The sequence below is a fragment of the Symphalangus syndactylus genome, chromosome 7, assembly GCF_028878055.3.
Source record: "Symphalangus syndactylus isolate Jambi chromosome 7, NHGRI_mSymSyn1-v2.1_pri, whole genome shotgun sequence".
Taxonomy (NCBI): Eukaryota; Metazoa; Chordata; class Mammalia; order Primates; family Hylobatidae; genus Symphalangus; species Symphalangus syndactylus.
The window spans coordinates 14025043-14052560 of record NC_072429.2 but is presented as its reverse complement, the minus strand read 5'-3'; the positions used below and the strand labels follow the sequence as shown (position 1 = coordinate 14052560).

Below are 27518 nucleotides of genomic sequence, written 5' to 3'. Positions count from 1 at the left end.
GGAAAAAATTTTAGTACAAGCTATCCCATGCAATAATTGGGACGTACTTATGCAAAAAAAAAAAAAAAAATGTATTTATCAGAAATTCAAATGTGGCTAGGTGCGGTGGCTCACACCTGTAATCCCAGCACTTTGGGAGGCCGAGGCAGGCAGATCACCTGAGGTCAGGAGTTCGAGACCAGCCTGGCCAACATGGTGAAACCCCGTCTCTACTAAAAATACAAAAAATTAGGCATGGTGGCAGGCACCTGTAATCCCAGCTACTTGGGAGGCTGAGGCAGAAGAATCGCTTGAACCCAGGAGGCAGAGGTTGCAGTGAGCCGAGATGGCACCATTGCACTCTCCAGCCTGGGTGCCAGAGCAAAACTCCATCTCAAAAAAATAAATAAATAAATAAAATAAAAACATGTAACTGAGCATCCTGCATTTCATCTGGCAATCCCTGTCTAAGAAGCATCCACCCCATCTTGTGGGGCTGGGGTGTGTTTTATTTGCCCTCGATCTTGAGCCAAAGTCTCAGAAATAAAAAAGGGCTCGTAGGCCTCACATATTTTTTTTGCCTGGTGGAACTGTGAGCCCAGCCCAGTATCCTCCTGCACAGAGTCCAGCTGCAGCAGAGAGTGCTGCATCTATGGGGCCACACCCTGGGGTGCCCTTTCCAGGTAAAGAACCCAGAGTCCCGAGAAGGAAAGTGACTAGCCTAGAACCACCAAGACGGTCAGTGGCAGAGCCAGGACTGGAAGACTGCTGCGGCAGTATTTAGTTCGCATTGTGCTCACCTGGGGAGCTTTGACAATCCCACTTCCCAGGCTGCACCCAGACCAATTAAATCAGAACCTCTGGGGGTGGCACCCAGGTGTTAGGATTTCTTAAGGGCCCCCAGGTGCTGCAGGGTTCTGCTAATGATCCCCTTTGCATAGGTGTACATTGCCCCCTCCTTCCTCCCTTCCTGCTTGGGAACCTTGAGTGTCAAGTTCTTGGGACTCCTCTGTCCAGGGGATAGAATCATTGGGCCATGTAGACGGTCTCTTGCTTTGACTTTTTCCCTTCATCCCCAATCCCCACTCCTTTTCATGCCTTCTCCTGACCAGATAGGCACCACTCTGATTCATAATCCCATGAATGTATCTTTTGGAGTCTCGCTCTGTTGCCCAGGCTGGAGAGCTGTGGCGCAATCTTGGCTCACCGCAACCTCTGCCTCCTGGGTTCAAGCTATTCTGCCTCAGCCTCCCGAGTAGCTGGGATTACAGGCACCTGCCACCACGCCTGGCTAATTTTTGTATTTTTAGTAAAGATGGGGTTTCTACTGGGTACCTGTTGGTCAGGTTGGTCTCGAACTCCTGACCTCAGGTGATCCACCCACCTCGGCCTCCAAAAGTGCTGGGATTACAGGCATGAGCCACCGTGCCTGGCCGAATGTATCTTTTAAAAATAGGTAGATCTGTTTTATATGCATATGTGGATGGTATTGTGCTAAGGATCTTATTCTGTTTTTCTTTTTCCACTCACCCTTCTTTAGGCTCTATCTGTACTGTTGTATGCCTATCTGGTTCCTTTCTCCCTCGTGGCCCCTGCCCATTGATGGACACCTGGATTACGACCAATCCCCCAGGCCACACGCACAGACAGTTCTGTAGGGTGCATTGTCTCAGGGCTGACCTATGCTTGTTTAATGGTCTCTGGGGTACAGATCAGGAGGGGCTTGCAGGTCCTGGAGTGGATCCATCCTGAGAGGCTTAGATTTCTCAAGATGCTCCTCAGGGCCAAAGAGAAGGGACTGACTGCAGGAAAATTACTTTTAGCTGAATTTAGCAGTTCCTGGAGCCGGGAGAGGAAACTTCTGCCAGGCCATGCGCTCCCTTCCCTCCCTTCTCCCTGTGGCTCCAGGAAGCATTTATCACAGGTGGAGTATCCCTTGTTGGAAATGCTTATGACCAGAAGCATTTCAGATTTTAGACGTTTCTGGATTTTGGAATATTTGTATTATAGTTAACATTTCAGCATCACTAATCTGATATCCGAAAATCACTGTTGATGATTCTAGATTAGTGTTTTTTCATGTTTTGTGCTCAAAAACTTCAGAGTTTGTAGCATTTCACATTTCAGATTTTCAGATCAGGGATACTCAACTTATGTCCCTTTTCTATGGAAGCCCTTTCTGGAGGTCCTCGAGTTCAGGCCAGGCCCTGTGCTTTTTTGAGGCAGCCCTGCCCTTCCTCCTAGGCAGCTCCAGGGTGGTCAGTGTCAGCCCTGCCGTCCTTCCTCTGCCCAGTCATGGGAAGCTGGTCAGATTGAACAAGCAATGCCAGTCGGGGGTCATGGCATAGCAGACCATATTGTCAGAAATCTTTGGTTGCAAGGGACAGAAACTCAGTTCAGTCTCACTTAAGGAAAAAAAAAAAAGGAAGCATTAATGTCTCATGTGGCTGCAAATTCCTGGGAATGGTTGCCTTTAAGCCTGGCTCAATGCAGGGACCCAAAGAACAGCACCTGGCATACTTGTCTGTCTTCATTTCTCATTTTGCCATCTTCTTTGGTGGCCTCATCCTCAGCTGGATTGTCCCTTTGGGGTGGAGGAAAGGCCACCAGCATTTCCAGTCTTGCATCCCACGAGCTTAACAAATCCAACAGAAGAGCTGCTTTCCTAGAAGGCCTGCCTACCGTCTCTAGATGTAGCCTCATGGATCTGGCCTGGGTCACACGCCTATCTCTGAACCCATCTCCATGGCCAGGGGGATAGGATGAAGTGATTGGCCAGGTTAAGGCCCCCCTCCCAACTCCTGAGGCAATGGGAGGTGGGGGTGGGGCAGTTCCCTCCAAAGAAAAGCTGGGTGCTGTTACCAGAAGAAGGGGAGTGGATGCCAGGCAGCCAGAAACAACAGCCCTGCATGGGCCTTGGAAAGGTGTCATTTGCCCAGCTTGGAAGCACTGAGATCCCTTGTTAAAGATAGTTACTAGGCACTTACTCTGTGCCAGGCACAATGCTGAGAGCTTGACGTGGGTCATGTCTTCTGTTCCTTACAAGAATCCTGTGAGGCAGGAAACTCATTTGCAAACTCCACGTGGATAGAGAACTTGGCCAAGGTTACAAAACTATTGGTGGTCCTAAAGTCAGAGTTTGTTCATTATTGTTATAAACAAAGTGTGTGATAAAGACTTGAACTTATGGAGCTAAATGCAGGGTTCGGAGGTCTGAGCGCACCATTCCAGGCTGCAGGAGAGGAAACTGAGGCCCAGAGAAAGGCAGGGACTTGCCCAAGGTCTCCCAGCTGGTCAGTGGCCACGGTGGGGGAGGGAGATGTGGACCCAGGGCTGTCTCCATGAGGGGCCTGTAAGCACACCTCAGGCCGGGAAGAATGCTGCTGTGCTGCTGGCTTCAGGCACAGCCCCAGTGGGAGCCACGCGGAGTCATTAGCTTTGCGGTTAATGTTCTTTTTTCCAAACAGACCAGGCCAGCACCCACCTCCTCACCCCAACGTAAATCATTTGCATGGCAGGGTGTCCTGAAGGGTTGTCCTTTGCCAGTCTGGAGCGAGACCGCCACTGCATGACCGCCAGCCTGTCCCACCAAGGGCTTCTGAAGGCCTGTTCTATGCAGGCACGGAGCTGGGCGCATTGTGATCCCACTGTTCTGCCCTCTTTAATCTTCCCCACAGGCCACTGAGATGGGATGAGGGTACCCACTTTGCAAGTGGGGAAACTGAGGTCACAGCCAGAATTGGCCAGGGTCCAACTGAGGCCTGTGTCTGCAGTCCAGCCTTCTCTGGTTGGCAGAGGGGCATCTGGAAAAGCACGAGGTCAGTGGCCCACAGACCCGGGTCCTGCCCCAGCACACCAAGGCCAATGTTTGCCATCTTCTTTCCTAGAACCCCAAGCCCTCTCCCTTGGTGCCCACCCCCTCGGCCTTCCCCCTGTGGCTGTGGATAAGGAGCTCTGCTCCTGTCCCCTCCTGCCTGCTCATGGACATGGTTCCTGTCATTTGTCCACTTCCTCCGCCTCCACTGAGTCATCCCCACGAGCACATAGAAGAGCCCCAGTGGCGTCCATCTTTTTACAACACCCTCGGTCAGCCCCCTCACCTGCCACAGTCCTGTCTCTCTGCCCTCCCTCCCTCAGGGCAGGTCTTTCTTAAGTGCTGGTTATGCCACCCTCTTCTTTTTCCTCTTAAGCTGTGCCCTGAGGCGTGAGTCCCTGCCCATCACTGACCTTCAGCCTGTCAGACCCGGAGCCTACATCCTGGGCCCACTACCGGGCCCCTCGCTTTCAGCCCGGGTAACCTCTCCCTGCTGCGTGAATGTTGCTGCTTGTGGTTCCTGGGCCTTCCCGAGCTCCCGCTGTTCCTCCTGCTTTCCTGGCCACCCCTCGCCCTGCCTGTCATCCCTATGTCGAAAGCCCCAGGGTTCTATCCTGGGCTCACTCTTTCCTTTTTACTTCCTTAAATTGTGTAATACAATATGCATATAGGAAGGCATTTAAGAACAACTGTAGCATTCAACAGATTGTCATAAAACAAGCCTGTTTCTGTCTGCCCTCTTTCTCCAAGTCATCTGAGCCCATCATTGGGCTTCACATCTAGGCTGTTGACTCCCAAACCCATCTTCCCAGCCCTGACCCCTCCCTTGAACCCCAGGCCTCCCACCACCTATCCAGCCTCTCCTCCTACATCTGAGGGTCATCCTACACTGAGCATGCTCGGACACAACTCTTGAATCCCCCACGTCCTGCTCCTCAGCCAGCCCCATTGGCAGTAAGTAGCACCACCCACTTGGTCGGCCATTGGCAGTAAGTGACACCAGCCCCTTGGTTGGCCATTGGCAGTAAGTGACACCACCCCCTTGGTTGACCATTGGCAGTAAGTGGCACCACCCACTTGGTTGACTATTGGCAGTAAGTGGCACCACCCACTTGGTTGGCCAGTAACCCGGTGTCATTCTTGATTCCTCTTTTCCTTGCCTTGGATCCACTCTGTCAGCGAGTCCTGTCATTTCTGCCTCTAGTACATGGCCCAAGTCAGTCCCACAGAGACAGAGTGGTGATTGATGGATGGGTTTCCCTGTCCCCAGTTGTCCCTGCCTTCATTTTCTTGTCTACACCAAGATGGTTTCATGTGAGACATACATTCTGCTTTACTTCCAGCCCAGATATATTGGACTTAAGAGAGAAAGAGGAGGGGAAAAAGGGAAGAGCTAGGCCCTGGAAGTGGCTTGGGAGAGTGGGAGGTCAGGGGCCTGTCCCAGCCTCCTCATACCTGCCTGGGGACTGCTGCTGTGTGTTGGTGCTCAGTGGGTATTCATGGCAGGGAGGCAGGGACATTAGGCCCGCGGAGACTGAAACTCCAACCTTGGCCCAAGGCCAAGTCCAGGTGCTGGGCAGCTCTCAGAGCTGAACGAGAACAGCAGCATTGGGAGGCAGTATTGCTAGCCAGGGGCCTTGCTCTGGAGTCAAAGCCTGGGCTGGAATCCCGTCTGTCACCCCCAGGCTATGTGACCTTCAGTAACTCACTCCACCTCTCAGCGCCTCAGTGTTCTCCCACTGTGAAATGTGCCCATTTTACAGAGCCACATAAGATAGTGGTGAGGACCAAAGGGGACCATGAGTGTATGGAGCTGCGTCTAGCAGGCGCTCGAGAACGTGGTTATTTGTGTACTTGTTTCAGCCACGGGTAGAAGCTGGGCAGTCTCCACACGCTCCCTCGGTGCCTCTTGATGTTGCTGGATTTCTGCCTCTATCCGACTGGTTCTCCTTAGAAGAAATGCCCCTTCGAGCAATGGATTCTGAAGTGTCTGGCCTAGGCCAGCACTGCGTTGTCTTGGGCCTGTCTCAATCAGGGCCCATGCCCAAGAGGAACAAAGCTCCTTCCACAGAGAATAAGTGAGGCCATGCAACCTTTTCTGAGGGGCTGCCATGTGCCAGGTACCCAGCACAATGTCACATTCATTGTAACCCAGCCTTGTAGACACACTAAGCTTCCAGCACCTCAGAGCCTTCACATGTGCTGTTCTCTGGGCCTGGAGAACCTGCCTGACCACCGATCCCTTATCTCCAGGTCGCAGCCTGTTGATCAGTCAGGGAGGCCTTTTCTGGCCTTAGTCCCCCTTTATACACCCTCAGAGAATCCCAGCTCTGTCATTCCCCAGCTGTGTGACCTCTTGGAGCCTCAGAGTTCCCCCAGTGACACTTCCCCACCTAGGACAGAGGCTCTTGGTGGCACTTGGCACAGTTTTCTGTAAGATGGCTTCATAGAGCCTTTATCTCCCACTTGAAAGGGAACTCCATGAGCACAGGAGCCACGCCTGCGTGTTCACCTCTGTTCACCCAGCACCCAGCAGCGCTGGGCCCACAATGAGTGCTCTATACATTTTTATGATCATAATGAATGTTTTGCGCACTTAGTGCCATGCTCTGTATTACTCTTCATGAAAGTAATTTCCATAACATGGGGGTGTTTACCACTATCACTCTATCACTCTGTGTTATGCTGAGGGAGCTGAGGCTCTGGGAGGTGAAATGGCATACCTAAGGTCACATAGCCAGAACGAGCCAAAGCCAGGACTTGAAACTAAGTCCTCCTGTCTCCATAGGCCATGCTGTTAATAAGGATGCTGCACTGATGGGCTCCTGTGTGGAGCCGCTGGGGGACAGGAGGAGGAGAGTTAGGGGTGGGGGAAGGAGCAGGGCGAGTAAGGCCAGCTCCTTTAGGGGCGGGCGACTGTGAGTGGGGCAGGGAGCCTGGGAAAAGTGCATTGCACTGAGACTTCCAGAAACACGTACTTGTCTAAAATGCCTTTTCAAAAAAAGTGCTTGTTTTATTCTACCTTTATTTATATGCCTTTTTTCTGATTATAAAAATCAATTTATGTTCATTGGAGAAGAGAAAACTAGAAAATTATAAGAAGCAAATTTCTACCCAGAGATAACCACTCACATTTTAATGTATTTCTATATTTTTCCTATGAATCCTATGCACACATTTTCCACAAAAGTAGAATCAAACCATGTGTTCAGTTTTGAATGTTTTGTTCATTTAATGTTATATCATAGGTATTTTCCCATATTATTAAATATTAATTGAAAACTCAATTTTTTAAAATATTTTTTTCCCATAAAAATTTGTAGCTGTATTAGTCTGTTCTCATACTGCTATAAAGAACCACCTGAGACTGGATAATTTGTAAAAGAAAGAGGTTTAATTAGCTCATGATTCCGCAGGCTGTACAGGAAGCACGGCTGGGGAAGCCTTAGGAAACTTACAATCATGGCAGAAGGCGAAGGGGAAGTAGGCACAGCTTACTCGGCCAGAGAGGGAGGAAGAGTGTGAAGTGGGGGAGGTGCTACACTTTTCAACAACCAGATCTCGTGAGAACTCACTATCGTGAGAACTCACTATCATGAGAACAGCAAGGGGGAAGTCCACCCCTACGATCCAATCACCTCCAACACTAGGGATTACAATTTGACATGAGATTTGGGCAGACACAAATCCAAACCATATCAGTAGCATACAAGTTTATTGTAGGAAAACTAGATAATACAAAAAAATCTAAAGAAAAGTCCTTCATGATCTCACCCCAAGATAATTACTATTAATATTTTATGTCTCTCCAGCACTTGATTTCCTATGCACATAAATAAAATGATACAGACAGACAGATGTAGACAAATACACACATATGTACTTTTTTAAAGAAACAAATTGAAACCCCACTTCCCTCCAGCTATGGGAAGCACCCTCGCTAAGGCAAAGCATACACACTCAGATGCCCAGAGCCCAAACAAGTAGCTGACCCCTTTTGCTGAGACCTTGAAAAGGGCCACCTCAGGCGCATCAAGAGAGATCAAACCACCTCAATACAAGGGCAAGCTTTAGCCCGTTGTGGCCAGGCCAGAATTCAGGTCCTACTGCCAGATTTACTGGTTTCCCAAGTGCTGTAAATCCAGTTTAAGTGAAAGGTGTCTGAGGGGGTGCATTTGGACCCACCAGGGCCTGGGGCATAGTTTGAAAAAGGATGTGCATTCTTATGATTTCATTTCATATTTGGAAAACTAAAGAGGAAGTATTTTTCAAGACACTATAGAATGGTAACATTTAACAAAATCTTGGCTCAAAGTGGTCTGTTTAAAAAGTCTAAAACACTTATTTTCCTATTATGGTAACAAAAATGTTTGTATCACTAAAAAACACCTTCCCAATATTTTAATGACTCTTTCCTGATGTTGTCATTTAGCATAGCAGTCTCTTCTAGACCTTAGTCGTTCATTCATTCATCCAATAAACTATTAATAGTGAAGGCTATTTGCCAAGCCCTGAGAACATGGTGGTGACCAGACTGACACAGACCCTGCCCTCAAGAGACTCATATTCCAGCTAGGGAGGCAGAAAATAAACAGGCAATCTACTAAAGTACGAGTACCTGTATTACCCAAATGATAAACACTATTTTTGCTTTTTTACCTATGTCATATGAAGAACATTTTTTCAATTAACTAAAAATTACTTTAAAATATTTTCATAACTAACTTTTAAAGAACTTTCCCTTCGGCCGGGTGTGCTGACTCACGCCTATAATCCCAGCACTTTGGGAGGCCAAGGTGGGCAGATCACTTGAGGTCAGGAGTTCAGGACCAGCCTGGCCAACATGGCGAAACTCCGTCTCTGCTAAAAATAAAAAAATTAAGCCAGGCGTGGTGGCAGGCACCTGTAATCTCAGCTACTCGAGAGGCTGAGGCAGGAGAATAACTTGAACCCAGGAGGCAGAGGTTGCAGTGAGCCGAGATCACGCCATTGCACTCCAGCCTGGGTGATAAGAGCAAAACTCCATCTCAAAAAAAAAAAAAAATTGCTCTTCATTTTGTTTTATCAACTGACTCAATCTCCCGTAGACTTTTTTCTTTCAATGCTTAAACACCTATCCAGGGCCAGGCACTGTGCTCCGTGCTGTGAACACAGCAGTGAGGACAGACCCAGGTCCTCCCTTCTTTCAGAGGCAGCATGTGTTGAAGAGCCCAGACTCTAGAGCTAGACAGCCTGGGCTCAAGTCATGGGTTCAAATCGGGGCTTTGCCACTTAGTAGCCATGTGCCCTTGGTCATGTTCCCCAACCCCTCTGTGCCTCAGTTTCCTTGTGAGCTCAATAGCAGGCAGTAATTGTACATGCCTCACAAAGTGGTTGCGTAAATTAAATGAGGTAGCGTGCGAAAGCTTAGAAGTGCCTGTTGCATAAGGCCACGAGAACAGGTTTGCTCTTTTTATTGGCGCTTATGTTCTAGTTGGGGAGACGGACAATAAACGATTTTTAGATACCCTTTTAATGATCAAAGTATGGAAACCTCGGAAAGAGGGAGAGAAGGGGAAAGGGTGGAGAGAAAAGGAAGGATGGAAGAAGAAAAAGAAGGATGCAGGAAAAAAAGGGCCTTATCTGCCAGTCCCAAAGGTAAGAGCATGTCAAGGAAACCGAGGATGGTGCTTAATGCAATTCTGTGCTCCTGTGACACTAAATAACACAGATGGACAAAAGGAGAGTTCGAAGCCAGGGTGGGGTGGGGGCTGCTCGAGGCCCAGGTCGGTCGTGGAGGCCTGCAGGGGGCAGCGGGCGAGGAGGGGCTCGCGACCAGCCTCACACGCCGCCTCTCCCCGCCACGTCCCTCCCTTTGTCCGCACAGAGAGCGCCTTCGCCGACACGCTGACGCCCGCGCGCCTCAGCCAGGCCCGCTTCAGCGCCTGCCTGCCGCCCAGCAGCCACGACGCGGCCAACTTCGACAACAACGAGCTCGAGAACAACCAGGTGGTGGCCAAGCTGGGCCACCTGGCGCTGGGCCGCGCCCCGGGCCCACCGCCAGCCGACGCCGCGGCCGCCGCCATCCCGTGCGGGCCCCGTGAGCGCCCGCGGCCCGCGTCGTCGCCGGCGCTGCTGGAGGCCGACCTGCGCTTCCACGCAACACGCGGGCCCGACGTGAGCCTGTCGGCCGACCGCAAAGTGGCCTGCGCGCCGAGGCCCGACGGCGGCCGCACGCTGGTCTTCTCCGAGCGCCCGTTGCGGCCCGGCGAGAGCCTCTTCGTGGAGGTAGGCCGTCCGGGGCTGGCGGCGCCCGGCGCGCTGGCCTTCGGCATCACGTCGTGCGACCCGGGCGGGCTACGGCCCAACGAGCTGCCAGCCGACCCAGACGCGCTGCTCGACCGCAAGGAGTACTGGGTGGTGGCGCGCGCCGGGCCCGTGCCGAGCGGCGGCGACGCGCTCAGCTTCACGCTGCGGCCCGGCGGCGACGTGCTCCTGGGCGTCAACGGGCGTCCGCGCGGCCGCCTGCTGTGCGTCGACACCACGCAGGCGCTCTGGGCCTTCTTCGCCGTGCGCGGCGGCGTCGCGGGCCAGCTGCGTCTCCTCGGTGAGTCCCCGGCCCCGCGTGCGCGAGGCCCCGCCCCTCCCCAGTCCCGCGCCGTCTCGCCCTGCTGCGCTCCTCCCCGGCCCCGCCCCGCTCGCCAGGCGCTGCACCGCCCGAGGCCGGCCCGCGGTTCCCAACTTTAAGCGCCCAGCACGATCCACCCCGTCCAAAGTTGCCGGACTCCACCCCAGAGTTCCCGATTCCGTGGGTCCACGGTGCGCCCTGAGAACGTGCATTTCCGACAAGTGCCCGGGGATGCTGACGTTGCGGCTCTCTGGACCACATTTTGTAAACCACCGACCTAGATAGGTAACTGGCTGGTCTCCAAGCTTGGCAGGCTGTATCCCCTCGGTAAATGGTCGGTGCGATTTTTAGTTCCGTTGTTATGATTTGTTATATTAGGGTGTTTTTAACATGTAATGCACAGTAAGTGTAGGGAAAAATAAATTCGACTACACATGAAAGAGGAAATAAGAATAGTATCATCCACAGAGAGTGGAATGGAGGCTTGAACCATCCTATTTTGAGATAATTTTTGCCTTCATTCATGCCACAAATAGGCAGGAGCAGCCACCAGCTGTGGGCTGGGCCCTGGGCACCAGGATAGGGCCAGCAGAGGACAGGACACACTCCATGCCGGTTAGGAGCTCACAGACACCCTAAAGGAGAGTTGCACGGTGTGACATTTGCTACAGCCCGGGGCTCCTCTCCCAGCTTGGTAGAGTGAAGGAGATGTTCAGAGAAGGCCTCCCAGAGAGCCTGGCTCCAATTTCATGGCTCAAAAAGTAGAGTCCAAGCATAAGAAGCAGTCAACAGCTCATATGTTCTCTCATTGAATTTTATCCTCCCTTTGACCCTATGAAATCAGTATCATTATCTCCACCTACAGATAAGACAATGAGCACAGAGAGATTAAATGACTGTCCCAGGGTCATATCGCTGGTCAGCTTTGAAGATGCTGGACAAATCACAGATTCTCCTGAGCCTGTTTCCTTTGTGTAGAAAGAGAGTGATACCTGCTTCCGTGGGGTTGTCACGAGGATGAAATCATGTGCATATAATGCCTTGAGCGGGGCCTGACACAGCCCTGGGTTTAATCAGTGGTAACAGTAACAACAGCAGCTGTTGCTGACTTCATGAGGGCAGAAGAGGAGCCGGGTGGCAGTGTGGTTATTTAGTCAGAGTGTTTTTTAGGGAGGGGGAAAGTTGTGTTTTGTGTTTTTGAGGAACCATCAGACATAGTCATCATTTCAGCCCAAGATGAAGTGCCCATTATCTGTCCATTCATCCTCAAGTAGGGCAAGGGAAGGGGCATCTCTTCATCCTAAGAAATAAGCTGTTATTGTCTGAACCAACAGCAAGCTTGGGGAAGAAAACTCATCCATGTTGAGCACTAGCAGTCAGGGATCTTCCTGCAAGGGGCAAAACCCCACTCAAAGTGTCCTAAGCAAAAAGGAAATGTCTGGGAGTATATTGGGTGAGTTGAGGAACAGCTGGATCCCACCTCTCTTTCCAACTCAAAGCTCTGCTTGCCTCTGTGTTGGCATCACTCTGAGGCAGGCCTTTGCCATGGGTTGGCTCTTCCAGCTCCAGGCTTCCTTCCCAGTGAATGGAATGAGTTCCTTCTTTCCTAGTAGTTCCAGTAAAAGTTGCAGAATTGGGTCTCGGGCCTTACGTGGATTATGTGCCCTTTCCTGAACCACCACTATTGAGACCAGGGAGTGGAAGTTCCTATTGGCCTGGCCCTTATCCTATGAGGGAAGGCACATTAGTATCCCAAAAGAATATCCCAGGGCTGTTTCTGGAAGAAATGAGAATAGAGGCTGGGTAGACAAAGAACAGAGGCACCACACTTGGACGCGCTCTTCACTCCTCAGCAGAACCTTGGGAGATAGCTCTGGTCCTCTTGTTAGACGGGAAAGCTAAGGTGCAAAGCAGTGAAGAACCATGGACTAGCAGGGCAGGTCCAACCTCCCACTGCCCCTGATGGAATCTCTTTGGGCCTCAGGTACCCTGCAGTCCAGCCCTGCGACCACGACTCCATCAGGGTCCCTCAGCGGCTCCCAGGACGATAGTGATTCAGATATGACCTTCAGTGTCAACCAGTCCTCCTCGGCATCTGAGTCATCCCTGGGTAAGGAAATGCAGACCCTGGCAGGGGCAGGGGCCGGTGGCTGGCCTGGCTCCTCCAGCTGTGCCAGCGGCCTTCCAGGGGCTGAGCAGGGCGGGCGGCCGCCTTTCCCTCGCATCCTCTCCTTCGCTCTGCTGTACACTCAGCTGGAGGGAGGAGAAGTGTCTAGATAGGGCATTCCAAAGGGTGACGATGGTGGCATTTTATCTTGGTGTTTGGGAGTAGAAGAGTAGAGAAAGCTGCAAAACCTGCAGGGTAAACTCAAATTAGTATCTCCCAAAAGCGTTCTCCCACCAGTCCCACCAAGAAGCCCTGCATTCTCCGGGTTGCCCCAACAGAGCCCACCTGAGAGACATTGTTAACATATGTCCTCTTCTCCCTTTCGGCAGTGACAGCCCCCAGCTCCCCGCTGAGCCCCCCGGTGTCACCCGTGTTCTCCCCACCGGAGCCGGCAGGCATCAAGAATGGCGAGTGCACGGTGTGCTTCGATGGCGAGGTGGACACGGTCATCTACACGTGTGGACACATGTGCCTGTGCCACAGCTGCGGCCTGCGGCTCAAGCGGCAGGCCCGGGCCTGCTGCCCCATCTGCCGGCGGCCCATCAAGGACGTCATTAAGATCTACAGGCCATAGCCTAGCCCGCCCACGGGCCTTGGCCGGAGCAAGGTCACCTTTCTGAAGCCCCCCTGGGCTGGGCAACCACATGGCTGCCAGGGAGTCCAAGGGCAGCGGCCGTCTCTCCAGTGGAAGGCGTGACAGTCGTGGAGTGACAGGCAGGGGTTGCTTCCGGCTCCAAAGTGCTTTGCTCCCAAAAGGCCGTCCCAAGAGCAAGCTCAGGAACTGCCTGGCAGATCACCCTGTCCCTTGGTGACCTTTCAGCTGGGAAACAGCGTCCTCTGTCTGTGCAATGCTTCTTGCTGGGGTTGGGTTGAGTGTGAGAGAGGGGGAGGGGAGGGAGGGAGAACAGAGAGAATGTGTGTGTGAGAGAGAGAGAGAATGAACGTGTAGCGATTTTACCAGGGGTCCCGGCTCCGGGAGGAAATGTGCCATCCGGAGCCCCGACGTTGGCATGACTAGAAGTTGTTCACTTTCTGGGGATGGGACATAAGCTGGTTTTGAATGTATTAAGCTGACCCTAACAGAACTCCCTGGGGTGGTGTAGAAAAGAGATGCTCAGATTTTCTAAGGGGAGGCAAAAATAACTCATTGTTTACAGCTCCAAAGCATCAACTCCTTGAGGGGAAGGTGGGCGGAGAACAATTCACTTCTTCATTTCTTACTGGGTCTTAGAGCTGGGTGTGATGGCACTGAGGCCAAGCCCTCTGGGCTGTGTCATCTTTTCACCCCTTCACCCCCAGACTGTCTAATAATACACACATCATACCTTGTCTCTGTCTCTGGAGGCAAGTCTCTTGTAATGCCCCTGCCCATCTCCAAGGAGAAGACCAGCAGTAGGTTCTGTTTTTCTGTGGGAGAGAAAGAATCCCAGAGGCAGGTGACCCACCTGGAGCTGGAAAGCCCACTCCACGATGCAGACAGCTCTCTACCTTCCTGCGGTGGCCCCTGGGCCTGGCATTCCCAGGGGACCTGCTGGCAGGAGGAGGAACGAGGGCTTTATAACTTTGGTTATAACTTTTGGTCTTTGCTCTGATTCTCAGTGTATCTTCCTCCGCTGGTTACTAAAGTGTTCACTGATAAGTATGTTAACTAATGATCGAGACAGTAACTAAAAATGCTGGCATTGGGATTCTCTCCCTTCCCAGACCTACCTGCTGGTATTTCCTGGGACCCTGGCCCTGCCCCACCCCCTCAGCCCTGCCCATCTCTGCAGACTCCCAGATCACACCCGGGCTGATGGGCTGGCCCAGGCCTGTCCCTCCCTTCTTGCCCCCAGTTCTGGGCTGCACCTCTGCCTTCTTCTGTGCTGTCCCATTAGGGAAGCCCCTTGGCCTATTTTTCAGTTCCCAATTAGAAGTCTAGAACCCGACAACTCCAAGAGTTCTTGGGAGGACCAGCACAACGTTCTAAAAAGCCTGAGACGCCTTACAAAAAGCAAGTATCATTTGTAGTACAATTCCTAATCTGTTCATACCCTGCTGAAGGAGGGAAGGAGGGAGAAGAAGGCAGGGGAGTTGATGCATTCATATAACAAACACTTGCTGGGTGTCCAGAGCAAAGCTGGGCCAGGCCCTCACCAGATCAAGCCCCACAAACCAGCTGGTGCCCATGCGATGCTGGCGGTTTGGGGCCTCCTGTTCCTCCTCTAGCTGGGAGGAGTCACGGTTGTCTGACCTGATTCCAACTTAAGGCCCCCACTCTCTAGCCCCATCAAGAATCCCTGATTATTTACTTTTCCCTAGAAAATCTGGGGAAGTTCCCACATTTTAATTTTGCAGCAGAATCTTTTGAGCAGCTTTTGGAACCACAGTGTTTGCCAAGATAAGAGTTTGGGAATCCAGCAGCCCTGGGTGCCTGGCTGAATTTGGTTTCCTGCATGTGCTGGGTGTGGGCGGGGCCACACACAGGCCTTGCATGGGAGGACTCCTCACCCCAGGCCTGTGGTGCTCCAGACAACCGTCTCCTGTCTACACTGAGACCCAGCCACAAGCTGTGGGGTCTCAGTGGCCTGGGGGAAAGCAGCTCCACTCTCCTGCCCTTCCTGGCTGCCCCTTTGGGTTCCAGCTGGGGTCACGTCCAGCCTCCACTGGGAAACCAGTGACTGAGGCCTGGACCCAGAGGTGGACCAGGTATCTCCTGGCCACCTGTGACCTGGGAAGAAGGGAGTCAGTGGCCCGTTCAGCCTGCTCTGCAGCTACTATAAATAGCCTCCCTCTTTCCAAGAGGAGGTAAGGAGGTGTTTATCTTCTAAAAACCAGACGTTTCCTGGTGCTCTGAGCGTTAGTGCTACAGAGGAGATGCACACATCCCCACTATGTTCTGTCTTGAGAAGGGGACAGAGAAAGAGGAAAAGGAGCCACTGTATTTTATTTTGCATCTACAGTGTGCCTTGGCACTGGGCTAGAGAGACGACTTCCTGCGTGAATCCTGTGAGGCAGGTCTTATTGCCGTAATAAGTCACGTCTAAGACACTGCCGGTCATATAACACACTGTTTTACATACCATAAGGAAAAAAACGCTGCCAATCTTAGCTAAGATGCTACAACCGTACAGTTCCTTCCAATCAGAGATGTTCACGTGTGGAAAAAAAAATTGTGCTACTTAGAATCTATGAAAGCTGGTATTATCCCACTTGGCAGGTAAGGAAACTGAGGTCCTGTGAGTGAAGTGACCTCATGATCACACAACAGGAGGTGGCAGGGCTGGGATTCAAACCCGGGAGTGTCTGCTGCCACATCCCACACTCCCACTGCCTGGCTTCAAGTCCCAGGAAGCTCGAGACTGTGAGTTTTCTCCCTTGAAACTCACCTGGAGAGAGTCCGGGCACCTGTGCCTATGTGGAGGGTTCCGGCCCCAGCCAGGGCCCCTCCGCTGCCCACACCCTGGGAGGAAAAGCGGCCTCCCTTCCAGGCTCATCTGCCCACTGCCCACCTTCTGACAGAGCTGAGCTCTGTGAGATCTGGACTCCAACCCAGGGGCCCTCTCTTGTTATGCAGGGGGGTCCACAGTTGGGGAGAGACCTGGGGCCTTGTCCCACCATCTTCCTAGGCCCCGTGATCACCACCCCCTCAAGCGGGGCCCCAGCCCCCCGAGCACCCCTCACGTGACCCAGCCCTCGGCTGTTCCAGGTTCACTGCCCATCGTGTGCTCTTCTGGGCCACAGCAGCCAGGGCTCCAGGGCGAGGACAGGGGAGACCTGAAAACACCCCGTTGTTAATGGTCTTGTGCCTGTTCACTCAGAGCCTCCTGAAAAACTGGGCTGTTTCCAAGGCAAATCCAGCTCCTTGTCCTAGCAGGTTCTCAGAATGGGGAGCCCCCTGGGATGGAGCTGCTCCTCTCACAGCAGCACCACGTTTCCAGTCCCTCAATGCCACTCATCAGCATGGACTGTGTTCAGGACACACGGTGAACTTTTCTCTGACCCCCTGGTGCTGGTCCTGTGCTAACACGTAGTAGTTACTCAGTAAAGGTTTGCTGAGTAAACCAGAAATCAGATTATGAGTGTTCAGGGGTTTGATAAAACAGCACCACGTAACACACACAAAGATAACTCCAGAAACATTTGCTGAGTACCTAATATGTGTGAGGTGCTGTGAGGATAGAGCAGAGGGGACCGTGTCCCAGCTGTGATGCCAGCAGGGGTGACACTAAGAGGGGAATGAGATATTTGGGGCAGAATCCACTGGGCTCTCTTGGCCATCTGCTGCCTTGGGTCCGTTGAGGTGGGTGCCCAAAGGCTGCCTTCTTGACCAGAACTGCTGTGCGCTTCACAGAACCTCCTCATTAGAAATGCTGGGCACATTGCAGTCAGTGAGCTGCTGCCAAAACGGCATTAAGTAGAACCCCCGGAGGCCCCGCGGGTTGGTGATCACCCTCAGGTCCTGCCAGGGAGACACAGTGGGGAAGCTGGCTAATTGCTGCTTTCAGGTCCTGGAAATCAGTCGCCAAGGCCCAGGAGAACCCCGGTGAGTCCGTCCAGTTGAGGCAGAGAGGCAATAACCTCCCACTGCTCGGCCCTGCGCCTGCCCCAGTCCTGGCAGGGGGCACCGGCTCAGGAACACGCGGCCTCCTGGCATTTCTCGGTTTTAACTGTCTCGCTGTCTTATCCGAGTCCCTAATGAAATGACTTGTGCGACAATCTGTCTGTGCCTTACGAAAGTGTCTGTGCACTTTTTATCCTTTTTAAAAGCAACTTTTAAAAGTGGATGGGGAGTGGGGCTAGCATACGTGGTAGGGTTCTAGAAATCTGTGGTCATCGCTGAAATCCTTTTTGCATCATGTTTTTGATGTTGGAGTGATGAAGTGTACATCCCCCACCCCACACACCACTACCTGTGTACAGACCTTTTAAAACATGTCTTCTTCTTTTTCTGATTCAATACTGTGACCTCTCCAATACAGTCTAATCCTTGGGGATCTGTAATCAAGGTTTTAAAACCTGGGAAGTGGGTTGGGAAGGGTTTGCACTGGTCTTGCGTGTTGTGCTTTTCTGTGTTGTGTGTTTTGATTTTTGTCTGTTTTTATGTTTTATATTGACATAATTTTCCTGTTTTAAAAAAAATACAACTTCGGCTTGTTAAAAAAGTCTTCAGAACTCAATTTTTAAAATCCCACTTACATACACTGATGGGGAGTGAAGGTGAGGATCCAAATCATTGCCAGCCTTGGGGAAATAAATTGAAAAATGTCCATAGAACCCCGACAATGTTTGATGCCTTTGCCAAATAACTCACTTCTGTGAAAATCACAAGGAAATCATTCTACTCAAGGATGAGATCTACGTGTAAAGATATTCACTGCAGCATTTTCTAGAGTGGTAAAAAACTGTGAGCAACCCTAATGTCCAACAACCAGGGTGTATTCACCAAGACTGTTGGTTACAAGTGACAGAAACCCAACTCGGATAGGTTTTAGGGGGATAAAGAACTAGGGAACTGAAAAGTCCAGTAGCAGAACCCACTCTACGTGCAAGTGGAACCAGGGTCTGAAATGCTGCATCAGGACTAGCCTCTCCCCTCTCGCTCGGCCCTGTGATCTGGCCCCATTCCCAGGCAGGTTCTCAAGATGCCTCCTGCAGGGCCACCGGCATCCTGCCTTTGAGCAGCCCCTGCATGGACCAGCTCAGGTCATGGGTCCGCTCCTGAACTAGTCACAGGACAGGCAGGTACGGGGCTCTGATTGGTCAGACCCAGGATGGGTGCTCACCTGAACCCAATAGCTGCCCTGTCTGAACTCTGTGGGCTGAAAGTGGGGAATCGCAATCTCCAGAGAAAATGAGTCCTAAAGAATGCATGCCCAAGGCAGGCAGATCATGAGGTCAAGAGTTCAAGACCATCCTGGCCAACATGATGAAACCCCGTCTACTCAAGATACAAAAAATTAGCCGGGCATGGTGGCACATGCCTGTAATCCCAGCTACTCAGGAGGCTGAGGCAGGAGAATCACTTGAACCTGAGAGGTGGAGGTTGCAGTGAGCCGAGATCGCACCATTGTACTCTAGCCTGGGTGATACGGCGAGACGCTGTCTAAAAAAAAAAAAAGAAGAAGAAGAAGAATATAGCGTGGGCAAAAACAACAGGCCTCTGTGTAGGGAACCGTAAACCATGATAGCGACACATATGGGGCTAATGGCATGGGCATGAAGCCAGACTGCCAAGGCCTCACCAAGACATTGGGGAAGATGCTTAACGTCCTTGTGCTTCAGTTTCCTCATCTTCAAAGCAAGAACAATAATAGTTCCTGATTTTAGGATGGGTGTAAATGTTATTGAGATCATACCAGTGATGTGCCAGGCACAGCATCTGGCACCCAGCACCAAGCAACAATTGTTAGTTTATAACACAGGAACGGGTTTATGTTAAAGTGTGGTTAAAAAAAAATCAAGATATAAAATTGCACATACACCATGATCTCATAGGTGAAAAAACACAAAAACGCCAACAGCCCAAAAACCTACCCATGCATTGGAAAGACCAGAAAGAAAGGAGTGAAATGTCCATGAGGGCTGTGTCTGAGTGATGGCCTTATTGGTGCCTTTTTCTCATGCTTGCCCATTATAGAAAATTTCCCAAATTTCCCAAATTTTCTATAATGAGCAAGTATGACTCTTCATTTAAACTTGTTACTTGGAAAAAATGATCTCCCTACTCTGCAAAAGCCAAAGAGAACAGCTGGCCCTTGCTGGAATTTGTCAGGAATTCCCAGGCTGATTGTCTGTGAGTTTAAGATCCAAATTTAGTCACGGTGGAGATAAGGACCTGTAGGTTTCTAGTGGGGGCCAGGCCAGGCTGACCAGTTTGGTTGGGCTTCCTCCAGGTCAGGCTTTGGGGCCCAAATGTCTGGGATGGAACATGGCAGTGGTAGCAGGAGCAGGAGTGGGGAGTAGGGGAGTGGGGTGAACAAGGAGAGGGAGCTGCCCAGGCCTGCTCTTGGATGGTTAGAAGAGCCTGGCTTGGTGACACTGAGTTTTAGGAAGCAAGGGGGTAAGAGAAACGAGCATTTATAAAGCAGCACAAACCTGGTTCTCACACATCCTCACAAGGAATCTTCACAATAGTGTTCTCATTTTACAGGCAAGGAGGCCAAACTGAAAGTAGGGTTGGCCCCCAGGTGGGCCTGCTCCAGACTCAAGGCAAAATCTTTCAGAGACACATTTCGCACCCCTTTACCAAAGTCTTAGTGAGGGGCCAAGTCTGTCCAAAACCCAGGATCCTTTCTCCCCTTCCAGATTTCCTTCCCACAATGCTATGTCCTTCTACTGGACCAGGCAACATTTTCACAGACGCTATCTGATAATCAAGACTCTTTTGAATAAAGAGAAAAAGGTAGGGCCAGGCACGGTGGCTCAAGCCCGTAATCCCAGCACTTTGGAGGCCAAAGCGGGCGGATCGCCTGAGGTCAGAAGTTCAAGACCAGCCTGGACCACATGGTGAAACCTCGTCTCTACTAAAAATACGAAAAATTAGCCAGGCGTGGTGGTGTGCGCCTGTAATCCCAGCTACTCAGGAGGCTGAGGCAGGAGAATGGCTTGAACCCAGGAGGCGGAGGTTGCAGTAAGCTGAGATCGCACCACTACACTCCAGCCTGGGCAACAAGAATGAAACTCTATCTCAAATAAATAAATAAATAAATAGGAAAAAAGGTCATATTAATCTAGGCCCACTGCATTGTAAGAGACTGAAACCCAACTTAAGAAGAAAAAAAAAAAAAAAAAGGAGAGCGGGCAGAATGTACTGACTCACGCCCAAAACAGATCAGTCTAGTTTCAGGAATAGCTAGATCCGGGTATTCACATGATGTTGTCAGGCCTCTGTCTCTCAGTACTGCCTTCCTCTGAGCTGATGGCACTCTCAGACAGGCTCTCTCTTCGCAGCAACCAGAACAACCTCCAGTGACTCATATCATGCCAGTTTAGTGACCCTTTAAAGAAGCTTCAGGAAAAGTCCCAGTGCTGTCTCTTCTTTGACTCCTTGGATCAAAAGCTCAATCCCTGAACCTGTCACATGCCCACACGTGATACAAAACTAGGTATGGCATGGCCCTTACCCTCAAGAACCAACCCATCTGGAGGGGAAGGCAGACCCCTAAACAGACGTGTTTAGACCAGTGCACTTCTGAGGCTGTGGGAACGATCCAATTCAGGCCACGAGGGCTCGGGATCATTTAGCGATGTAGAAAGAAAGGCATCCTTCTTTCTCCTGGCCTTGCGTGTTCTTACCAACACCTGAGCCATGTTCCCTGGCACATCCAATTCCTCCTATGATGCTGCAGTGTACACAGCCCATGCGCTGACCCTCACCAGCCCCTGCTGCCTGCAGTGCAACTAGCCTGGGGCGGTGGGGGTTCACTATTGTGCATGCAAATCCCTTTTTCTCATTCCCTGAGTTCCTGCAGGACAAGCAATCCTCCAGAAAGATGATAATACCGGATCATTTAATGAGCACTTACTGTGTGCAAAGGACATCCATGACATCAGTAAATCCTCACAACAGTTCTCTGAAGTGGCTCCATCATTACCTTCATTTTACAGGCAAGAAGCCAAGACTCAGAAGGAATCAGTAACTTTCTCCTACTTTATATGGCCTCTCAAAGAGAAAAGGTTTCTTCGCTTTCTCTTTGTAATTATGTCCTTGGACCTAGACCCCCTAGTTCCCAAGTGCAAATGGGCCTATAACATTTGCAGCTGTGATTTCACTGAGTCCCACCAGCCACCCGTTGTATTACAGTCCCATTTTACAGGGAAGGGAAGGGGCTGCCCCAAATCATGCTGCTTAGGAGCTGTGGGGCCAGGATTTGAACCAGGCCTGCCGCTTTCCACCGCATCACGGCATGTCTGTGGGTACATTGTCAGGAGGAGGGGGAGGGAGAGGAGGAAGGAGAGTAAGAAGAAAAGGACAAGAAAAAAACAGCCAGATTCAGCACCTCGAAGGGCTTTTTCTAGAAGGACATCAGCTGTGTCCTGACTCACATGATGCCTATCTGTTCAATTCCAGGGACAGGGAATCTTTGCTTTTCCCTTCAGGCTCGGATCTCCTGGCTCTTGGAAGCTCCCACACAGGGATGTGGAAAACACGATTATTCCAGGCATTGAGCTATGGGAACAGAACCCCGACCTTGGCTGTTAAATACACCTAGGGAGAAGCTTCCAGAAGCCCAGTGGCAGGGTGTGTTGGGGAGGAACTGCATCAAAACGAAGTGCCTCAGGCAGCCTGATCCCCTTTCCTCAGCCTCCTCCCCTCTCAGCTTGGGCCTTCCCAGGTCTAAACCCTTCTCCCCAGACAGACAGCCTGACTCTCCTGCCTCTCCGACTGCCCAGGGGAGGCCTTGGCCATCCTTTCAGGAGCACAAGGGCCTGCTTAGGAGGGCTGGGCCAGCCTGATTGAGTTCACATCCATGCTCCGCCCCAGCCAGCAGAGGACCTGCCCTCTCCACCAGGCCTCCTGAGGGTGCCTCTCACATACCAAACTTTACGTGAATGTGCCCCCTGGAGCTGCCTGATGGGGACACCCCCTTCTGAGCTTCCCCCTCGTGGCCCCCAAGTGGGCCCTGTAAGACCACACCCCCCCTCCACCCTTAGGAGGCTGCATCCTGGCATCTCAGCTCTGAGCCGGGGTTTCCAGTGTGATGGGGTCTAGTGTGGTGGGTGAGTTCCCTCCAGCTGAGGGGACAGGCCTGCCTGTGCTGTGGGATCTTGGGCAAGTTACAAACCCTTTCTGAACCTCAGTTTCTGGAGCTTCAAAGGAAGAGGGCTGTCAAATTGTGTCAGAAAGTGGCTCACATTTAGCAGGTGCTAAATGTTTAGGGTATTCTAGACCCTGCTACACCAGCTACGCCTCACGCATGCCCTCCCCCCGTCCCATCTAGGCCAGGGGCTGCCTCCATCCTCCTACAACCTCCTGGGCCTCCCGTGCCACCTCAGTGGGCCTGCCCTGCGATATTGTCAGCAGCATCCGCAGGTGACACTGAGTATCCCCGGCTCCCAACACAGGGTCTACCAAACAGGGGAGCCTTAGTGTGTACACCCCTCACCCACACCCAGTGTGGAATTTCTGGCATTAGCACACCTCCCTTCCACACAGAATGAACTGGAGTGGTGATCTGCTGATGGGGTCGTGCCAGGCCTCGGGGCCGGCCCAGGCCCCCGCCACAGGCCCCCACCCCTTGCTTGTCTTGGTTCCCAGTCAAGAGCGCTGGCCCCAGGCCTGGGAGGCTGACTGACCTCAGACTCCAGGGGGAAAGCCACACTTTTGCTCAACTCCCAGGAGCAGCCCTGCATTCCAGGAGGGGCGTGGGAAGCACCAGGCCTTCCGCAACTGAGCTGAGCGGGGAGCTGCCTGCAGCCACACTGGCCCCCACAGCCTCAGCGCTGCCCTAAGCCCACTTTGGGTTCCCCAGGGACAACCACCCCATCTCAGAGGGATGGAGATGGGGCTCTGAGAGATTGCTACTGCCCCCCCAGGAAAGAAACACCAGGATGCTCCCAGGAAGCCCTCTCTGGCTTCCCCATCTGCCCGCAGTTTCCCACGCTGACTCCGTCTCCTTTTTCTGGTGCCACCCCACCCCTGATCAGCACAAAGAGTTCCCTACATGGCTGAGCAATAGCAGACTCCCTTCTGCCTCTGCCCCCTCTGACAGGTGGTCCCAGGGCTGTCTAGAACCTACTCCAGGGCCATCCCTCCCGGCTGACCTTGCTATCTTTCCACCTGGAGTTATTTCATCTGGAGTTGTTATGAACACAGACCCGGCTTGGGGGAGCCTCCCGCAAGGTACTCCCGGAGCTGGACCTTAGAGGCTGGACAGCCCTTGGCCGGCAGAAGCTCCTCCTGAGCACTCCCTGCAGAAAGGAGCTGCCCAAACGCAGAAGCTGATGGGCCCCGTGCTGGAGGAGCCCTCCAGGGTGGGGGCAAAGGTCCCAAGAGACATTTGCCTTCTGCAACAAACCAGCCTTTCTCCAAGAGGTTCCCACAACCCTGCTGGCTGGCGCTCCTGAGCAGGCTTCCTCCCACAGGGCAAGCTCCCCTTGGCCTCCCAGGAAAGGATGGACGGACAGGCAAAGGGCAATGAAACGGCCTGGGCTGGGAGTGATCCTAGGTGAGGGCCCCGTACCGTCTGGCTTCCCTTTCCGCGCCCTCACCATAAGGCAGCGAAACTGAAAGTCCTGAAGTTCAGGGAGGTGGCTCTCCAGGCTCCTCGGCAGAAGGCGCAGGGATTGGACGGTTTCTTTCTAGAAGATGAAGCACTGTCGCTCTCTAGTGGCCATGGTGAGAAGTGGCAAAGACCTGAGCAGAAAGACATTGGTCAAGGTCCAGGTGCTGGACAGATTTACATCCCCTACCATGCCCCCGAGCACATCCTGCAGAAGCCTCGACGACCGGGAAGCCAGACTCCTGCAAATGGCCTTGTGGATCTGGGTAACCTTGAGGAGGCACGTCAGGGTGACATTGAGTCTGGGTCTGGGGTCAAGTCTGCGTTTGGGGGTGGACTGGAGCTGAGGGTGTGGTGGGCTGGCGCTGGGGCTGGGAAAGGATCTCCCCACCCCTGCAATGCTGGGAGGATGGCGCGTGGACCCGATGTTTCTTTACTCCGGTCCTACTGATCTGACCCACTCCGTTTAACCCGCACGTCTGACCCTGTGCCAGGCACATTAGAATAAAACAAGTAGGGGAGGAAAATGCAATATTTTTTAAACCCTCAAAGATAGACAGAAATGACAATGCAGGTAAAACTGCACCTTTGGCCATCCAAAAGAAAAAAGTGCCTCCCTAGTGCTTGAGATATTTATGCCCCAGCTGGTTCAAGAAGTTTGCTCTGGGGCAGGGCACGGTGGCTCACATCTGCACTTCTGGAGGCTGAGGTAGTCGGATAACTTGAGGTCAGGAGTTCAAGACCAGCCTGGCCAAAATGATGAAACCCCGTCTCTACCAAAAATACAAAAATTAGCCAGGCGTGGTGGCAGGCGCCTGTAATCCCAGCTACTCAGGAGTCTGAGGCAGGAGAATCGCTTGAATCCAGGAGGCAGAGGTTGCAGTGAGCCGAGATTGCACCATTGCACTCCAGCCTGGGCAACACAGCCAGATTCTGTCTCAAAAAAAAAAAAAAAAAGAAAAGTTTGCTCTGGGTTTGTGACAAGCTCTGTAGATTGGAAACCTCTATAGGTTCCGCCTTTCAAGCAGGAGTAGCAGAAACCCAGTACGACCGGCCTGTATCAGTCTCAGTGCAAGGTATTTACTGGCTGTGCAGTGCTGAAAGGTGTTGGACTAAATGGGTTTCGAATGATGATAGCACCATCCTCCTCTCTCACTGCTTCTGCACACGGTAGCCCTGACGTGCCCAGAGTCATATTCTCCCAGCTTGAGGTCCAGCCTTACAGCAAGATCTGGGATTGTATCTCCCTGGACCGATTTCAGTATGAGAAGAATATTAATGATACGTCGTTAAGTAAAAAAAATTTTAAAGCTACAAAATCATATATGCCATATGATAACATTAAAATATACACAAATAATTGGTAATGGGAATAAAAGGCTGAAGGAATGTACCAAAATGTTAACAAAAGTCATCTTGATGGAAGTACGGTGATGGTGAAATAAAAGTGGTTTAATTTTCTTCTTTTGCTTCTCTACATGTATGAAAAATTTAAAATTCTATAAGAAATATTTATTGTTATAAGAAAAAAATTGTTATTATTGTTTAATGCAACAAGGGTCTGGATAAGGACATAAAAAAAGAACTGACAAGAGGAGACAGTCTTCTAAAGACAATGGTCAGGCCAGCCGTGGGGCTCACGCCTGTAATCCCACCACTTTGGGATGCTGAGGTGGGCAGATACCCGAGGTCAGGAGTTCGAGACCAGCCTGGTAAACATGGTGAAAGCCCTTCTCTATTAAAAATACAAAAATTAGCCAGGTGTGGTGGCGGGCACATGTAATCCCAGCTACTCAGGAAGCTGAGGCAGGAGAATCACCTGAACCAGAGAGGTGGAGGTTGTGGTGAGCTGAGATCATGCCATTGCACTACAGCCTGGGCAACAAGAGCAAAACTCCATCTCAAAAAATAAAAAATAAAAGACAGTGGACAAAGTAGAGCCCAGTGAATTAGCAAATCAATGTAACACGACAAATCTCTGCTCTCACCATCCTCATTGCCGGGGCCAGGGCCAGAAATAGAAGCAGATGTTACAACAGAATGGCCAGTGTTCTGGTGAGGGTAAAGCCAGGACACTGTGGGAGCCCTGATAACCCGAGAGGGTCGGGGAGGTGTCCAGGAAGAGGAAACTTGGAGGAGCATTTTGAAGGGGGGAGTGATAGCCTCCAGGTGGAGAAGAGGAAGAAAGGATTGCCAGGCAGGTGGAAGAGCACAGCGAAGGCCCAGGGGCAGCTTATTCCAGCTTGGGTGGCCCATTAGGGCAATAACCACAATAACAACAAAAGATATACGAAGAAGCTGGTTCGGAGAGGATGCTGAACTCCACCTTGAGGATTGCTTTTGAATATTTCTTTTTAAATAGTTCTTTTTGCTTTCCTTTCCTCCCTCACATAAAATAGAAAACATGATCTCAGCTGCTAAGCCTCTCCCCAGGGGTGTGGTTTGCCTAATAAATTGCAAAATTGACCTACTAATGCTAAGAAGTTAAGTCAAATTAAATCACAAGAGAGTTTCCAAGGACTGCTTACCATTCCCTACTCGTCTGCCAGGGAAGAAGTCGCCATGCCCTGGGTGTGGATAAGAGAGGAGCTCCGTAAGCTCTGTGACCCCGGCATAGCCATTGGCACTTGCTACCCTTGGATCTCTAGAAACCGGTAGAGAATAACCCCAAACCGCCAAGAGTTTGCCTCTCTTAGCATGATCTGGCTCCAGTGAAGTTATGAGACTCGCACCCCTTAAAGAGCCCACCCCTGCTGTAGAGAGAAGCAACAACCGCCAGGCTCCGCCTACCCCTCCCTCATGGATAAATGGATAAAAGCAGCCCCTTCTCTACAGAATGCCGGGGCTGCTTTGGGATGTGTGGCTGGGTGTTCACAGTCACTTTGGGAGTCAGAACCAGGTTCAGCCTCTGTGGCAGGACACCCAAGCTCGGTCACATCTGTTCCTACGGCTCCTCCTGCCTCCCGCCTTGCTCCTCCACAGCCCCCACAGCCTCCCTGCACCTTGCAGTGCCCTAGCCAGCTCGAGCCGCCTCTACGGATGCAGATTGCTCATGGTTCTAAGCATTAACTGAGTCTCCTTGACCCCTGGCATTTCCCGCCCCCCACCCCCAACCCCACCCCGCTTACCTAGAATCTTTCCCTCCCTCCCTACTCAATGGAAAGATGCCTCGGGGCAGAAAGCAAACAGGAAGGACTCCGCATTTACTGCATAACTGATGCTCTCGGAGCAGCCTGGGCTGCCAGGGGGGGCAGGCAGAATAGTGTTCTGCTCCTACTCCCCATCAACGCCTTGGCACTATACCTCTGGAACTTGGCCGTGACCTTGAGGGAAAGGGAAGGAACCCTGGTGAAATGCAGTCTCAAAATAGAAATGAAGCTGTTGGGAAAGCAAGCTCATTAAATGCATGCTGAGTTTATGGGTTGAGACTCACACCTGTTGCACACAGGTGTCTGTCTCGGTCTAGAAGGTTCCCACCCACACCCCAAGTACATACACACACACACACACTCACACACAGCCTGGATCATGCCTACTTACCTGCTCACCATCCAAACCTCGGTTTCCACATGACCTCCTCCAGAAAGCCTTCCCCGACAGACCTCACCTCTGCCCCCACATCACTGCGCTGGATTAATCCGTAAGCAGGTTCTTACTTCTCTGTCTCCTTCAGTAACTATCAGCTCCTCAAGAACAGGGACGAGATCTAGCTCACTGTGGCATCGCTAATGCTGAGAACAGTGCCTG

At 51.8% G+C, this 27518-nt stretch overlaps 1 protein-coding gene across 2 annotated transcripts in view; it reads left to right on the top strand.

The window, feature by feature from the left end:
• Positions 1 to 18071, top strand: part of NEURL1B (neuralized E3 ubiquitin protein ligase 1B) — a 49740-nt gene extending 31669 nt beyond the window's left edge. The window contains exons 3-5 of one of the 2 annotated variants that reach the window (XM_055285233.2): positions 9660 to 10379; positions 12385 to 12510; positions 12897 to 18071. In XM_055285233.2, coding sequence (XP_055141208.1) covers positions 9660 to 10379; positions 12385 to 12510; positions 12897 to 13141 — 1091 coding nt within the window. In that variant the 3' untranslated portion in view covers positions 13142 to 18071. The remainder of the gene's footprint in view (positions 1 to 9659; positions 10380 to 12384; positions 12511 to 12896) is intronic. The other variant, XM_055285234.2, reaches the window with a different exon arrangement.
• Positions 18072 to 27518: the final 9447 nt, after the last annotated feature.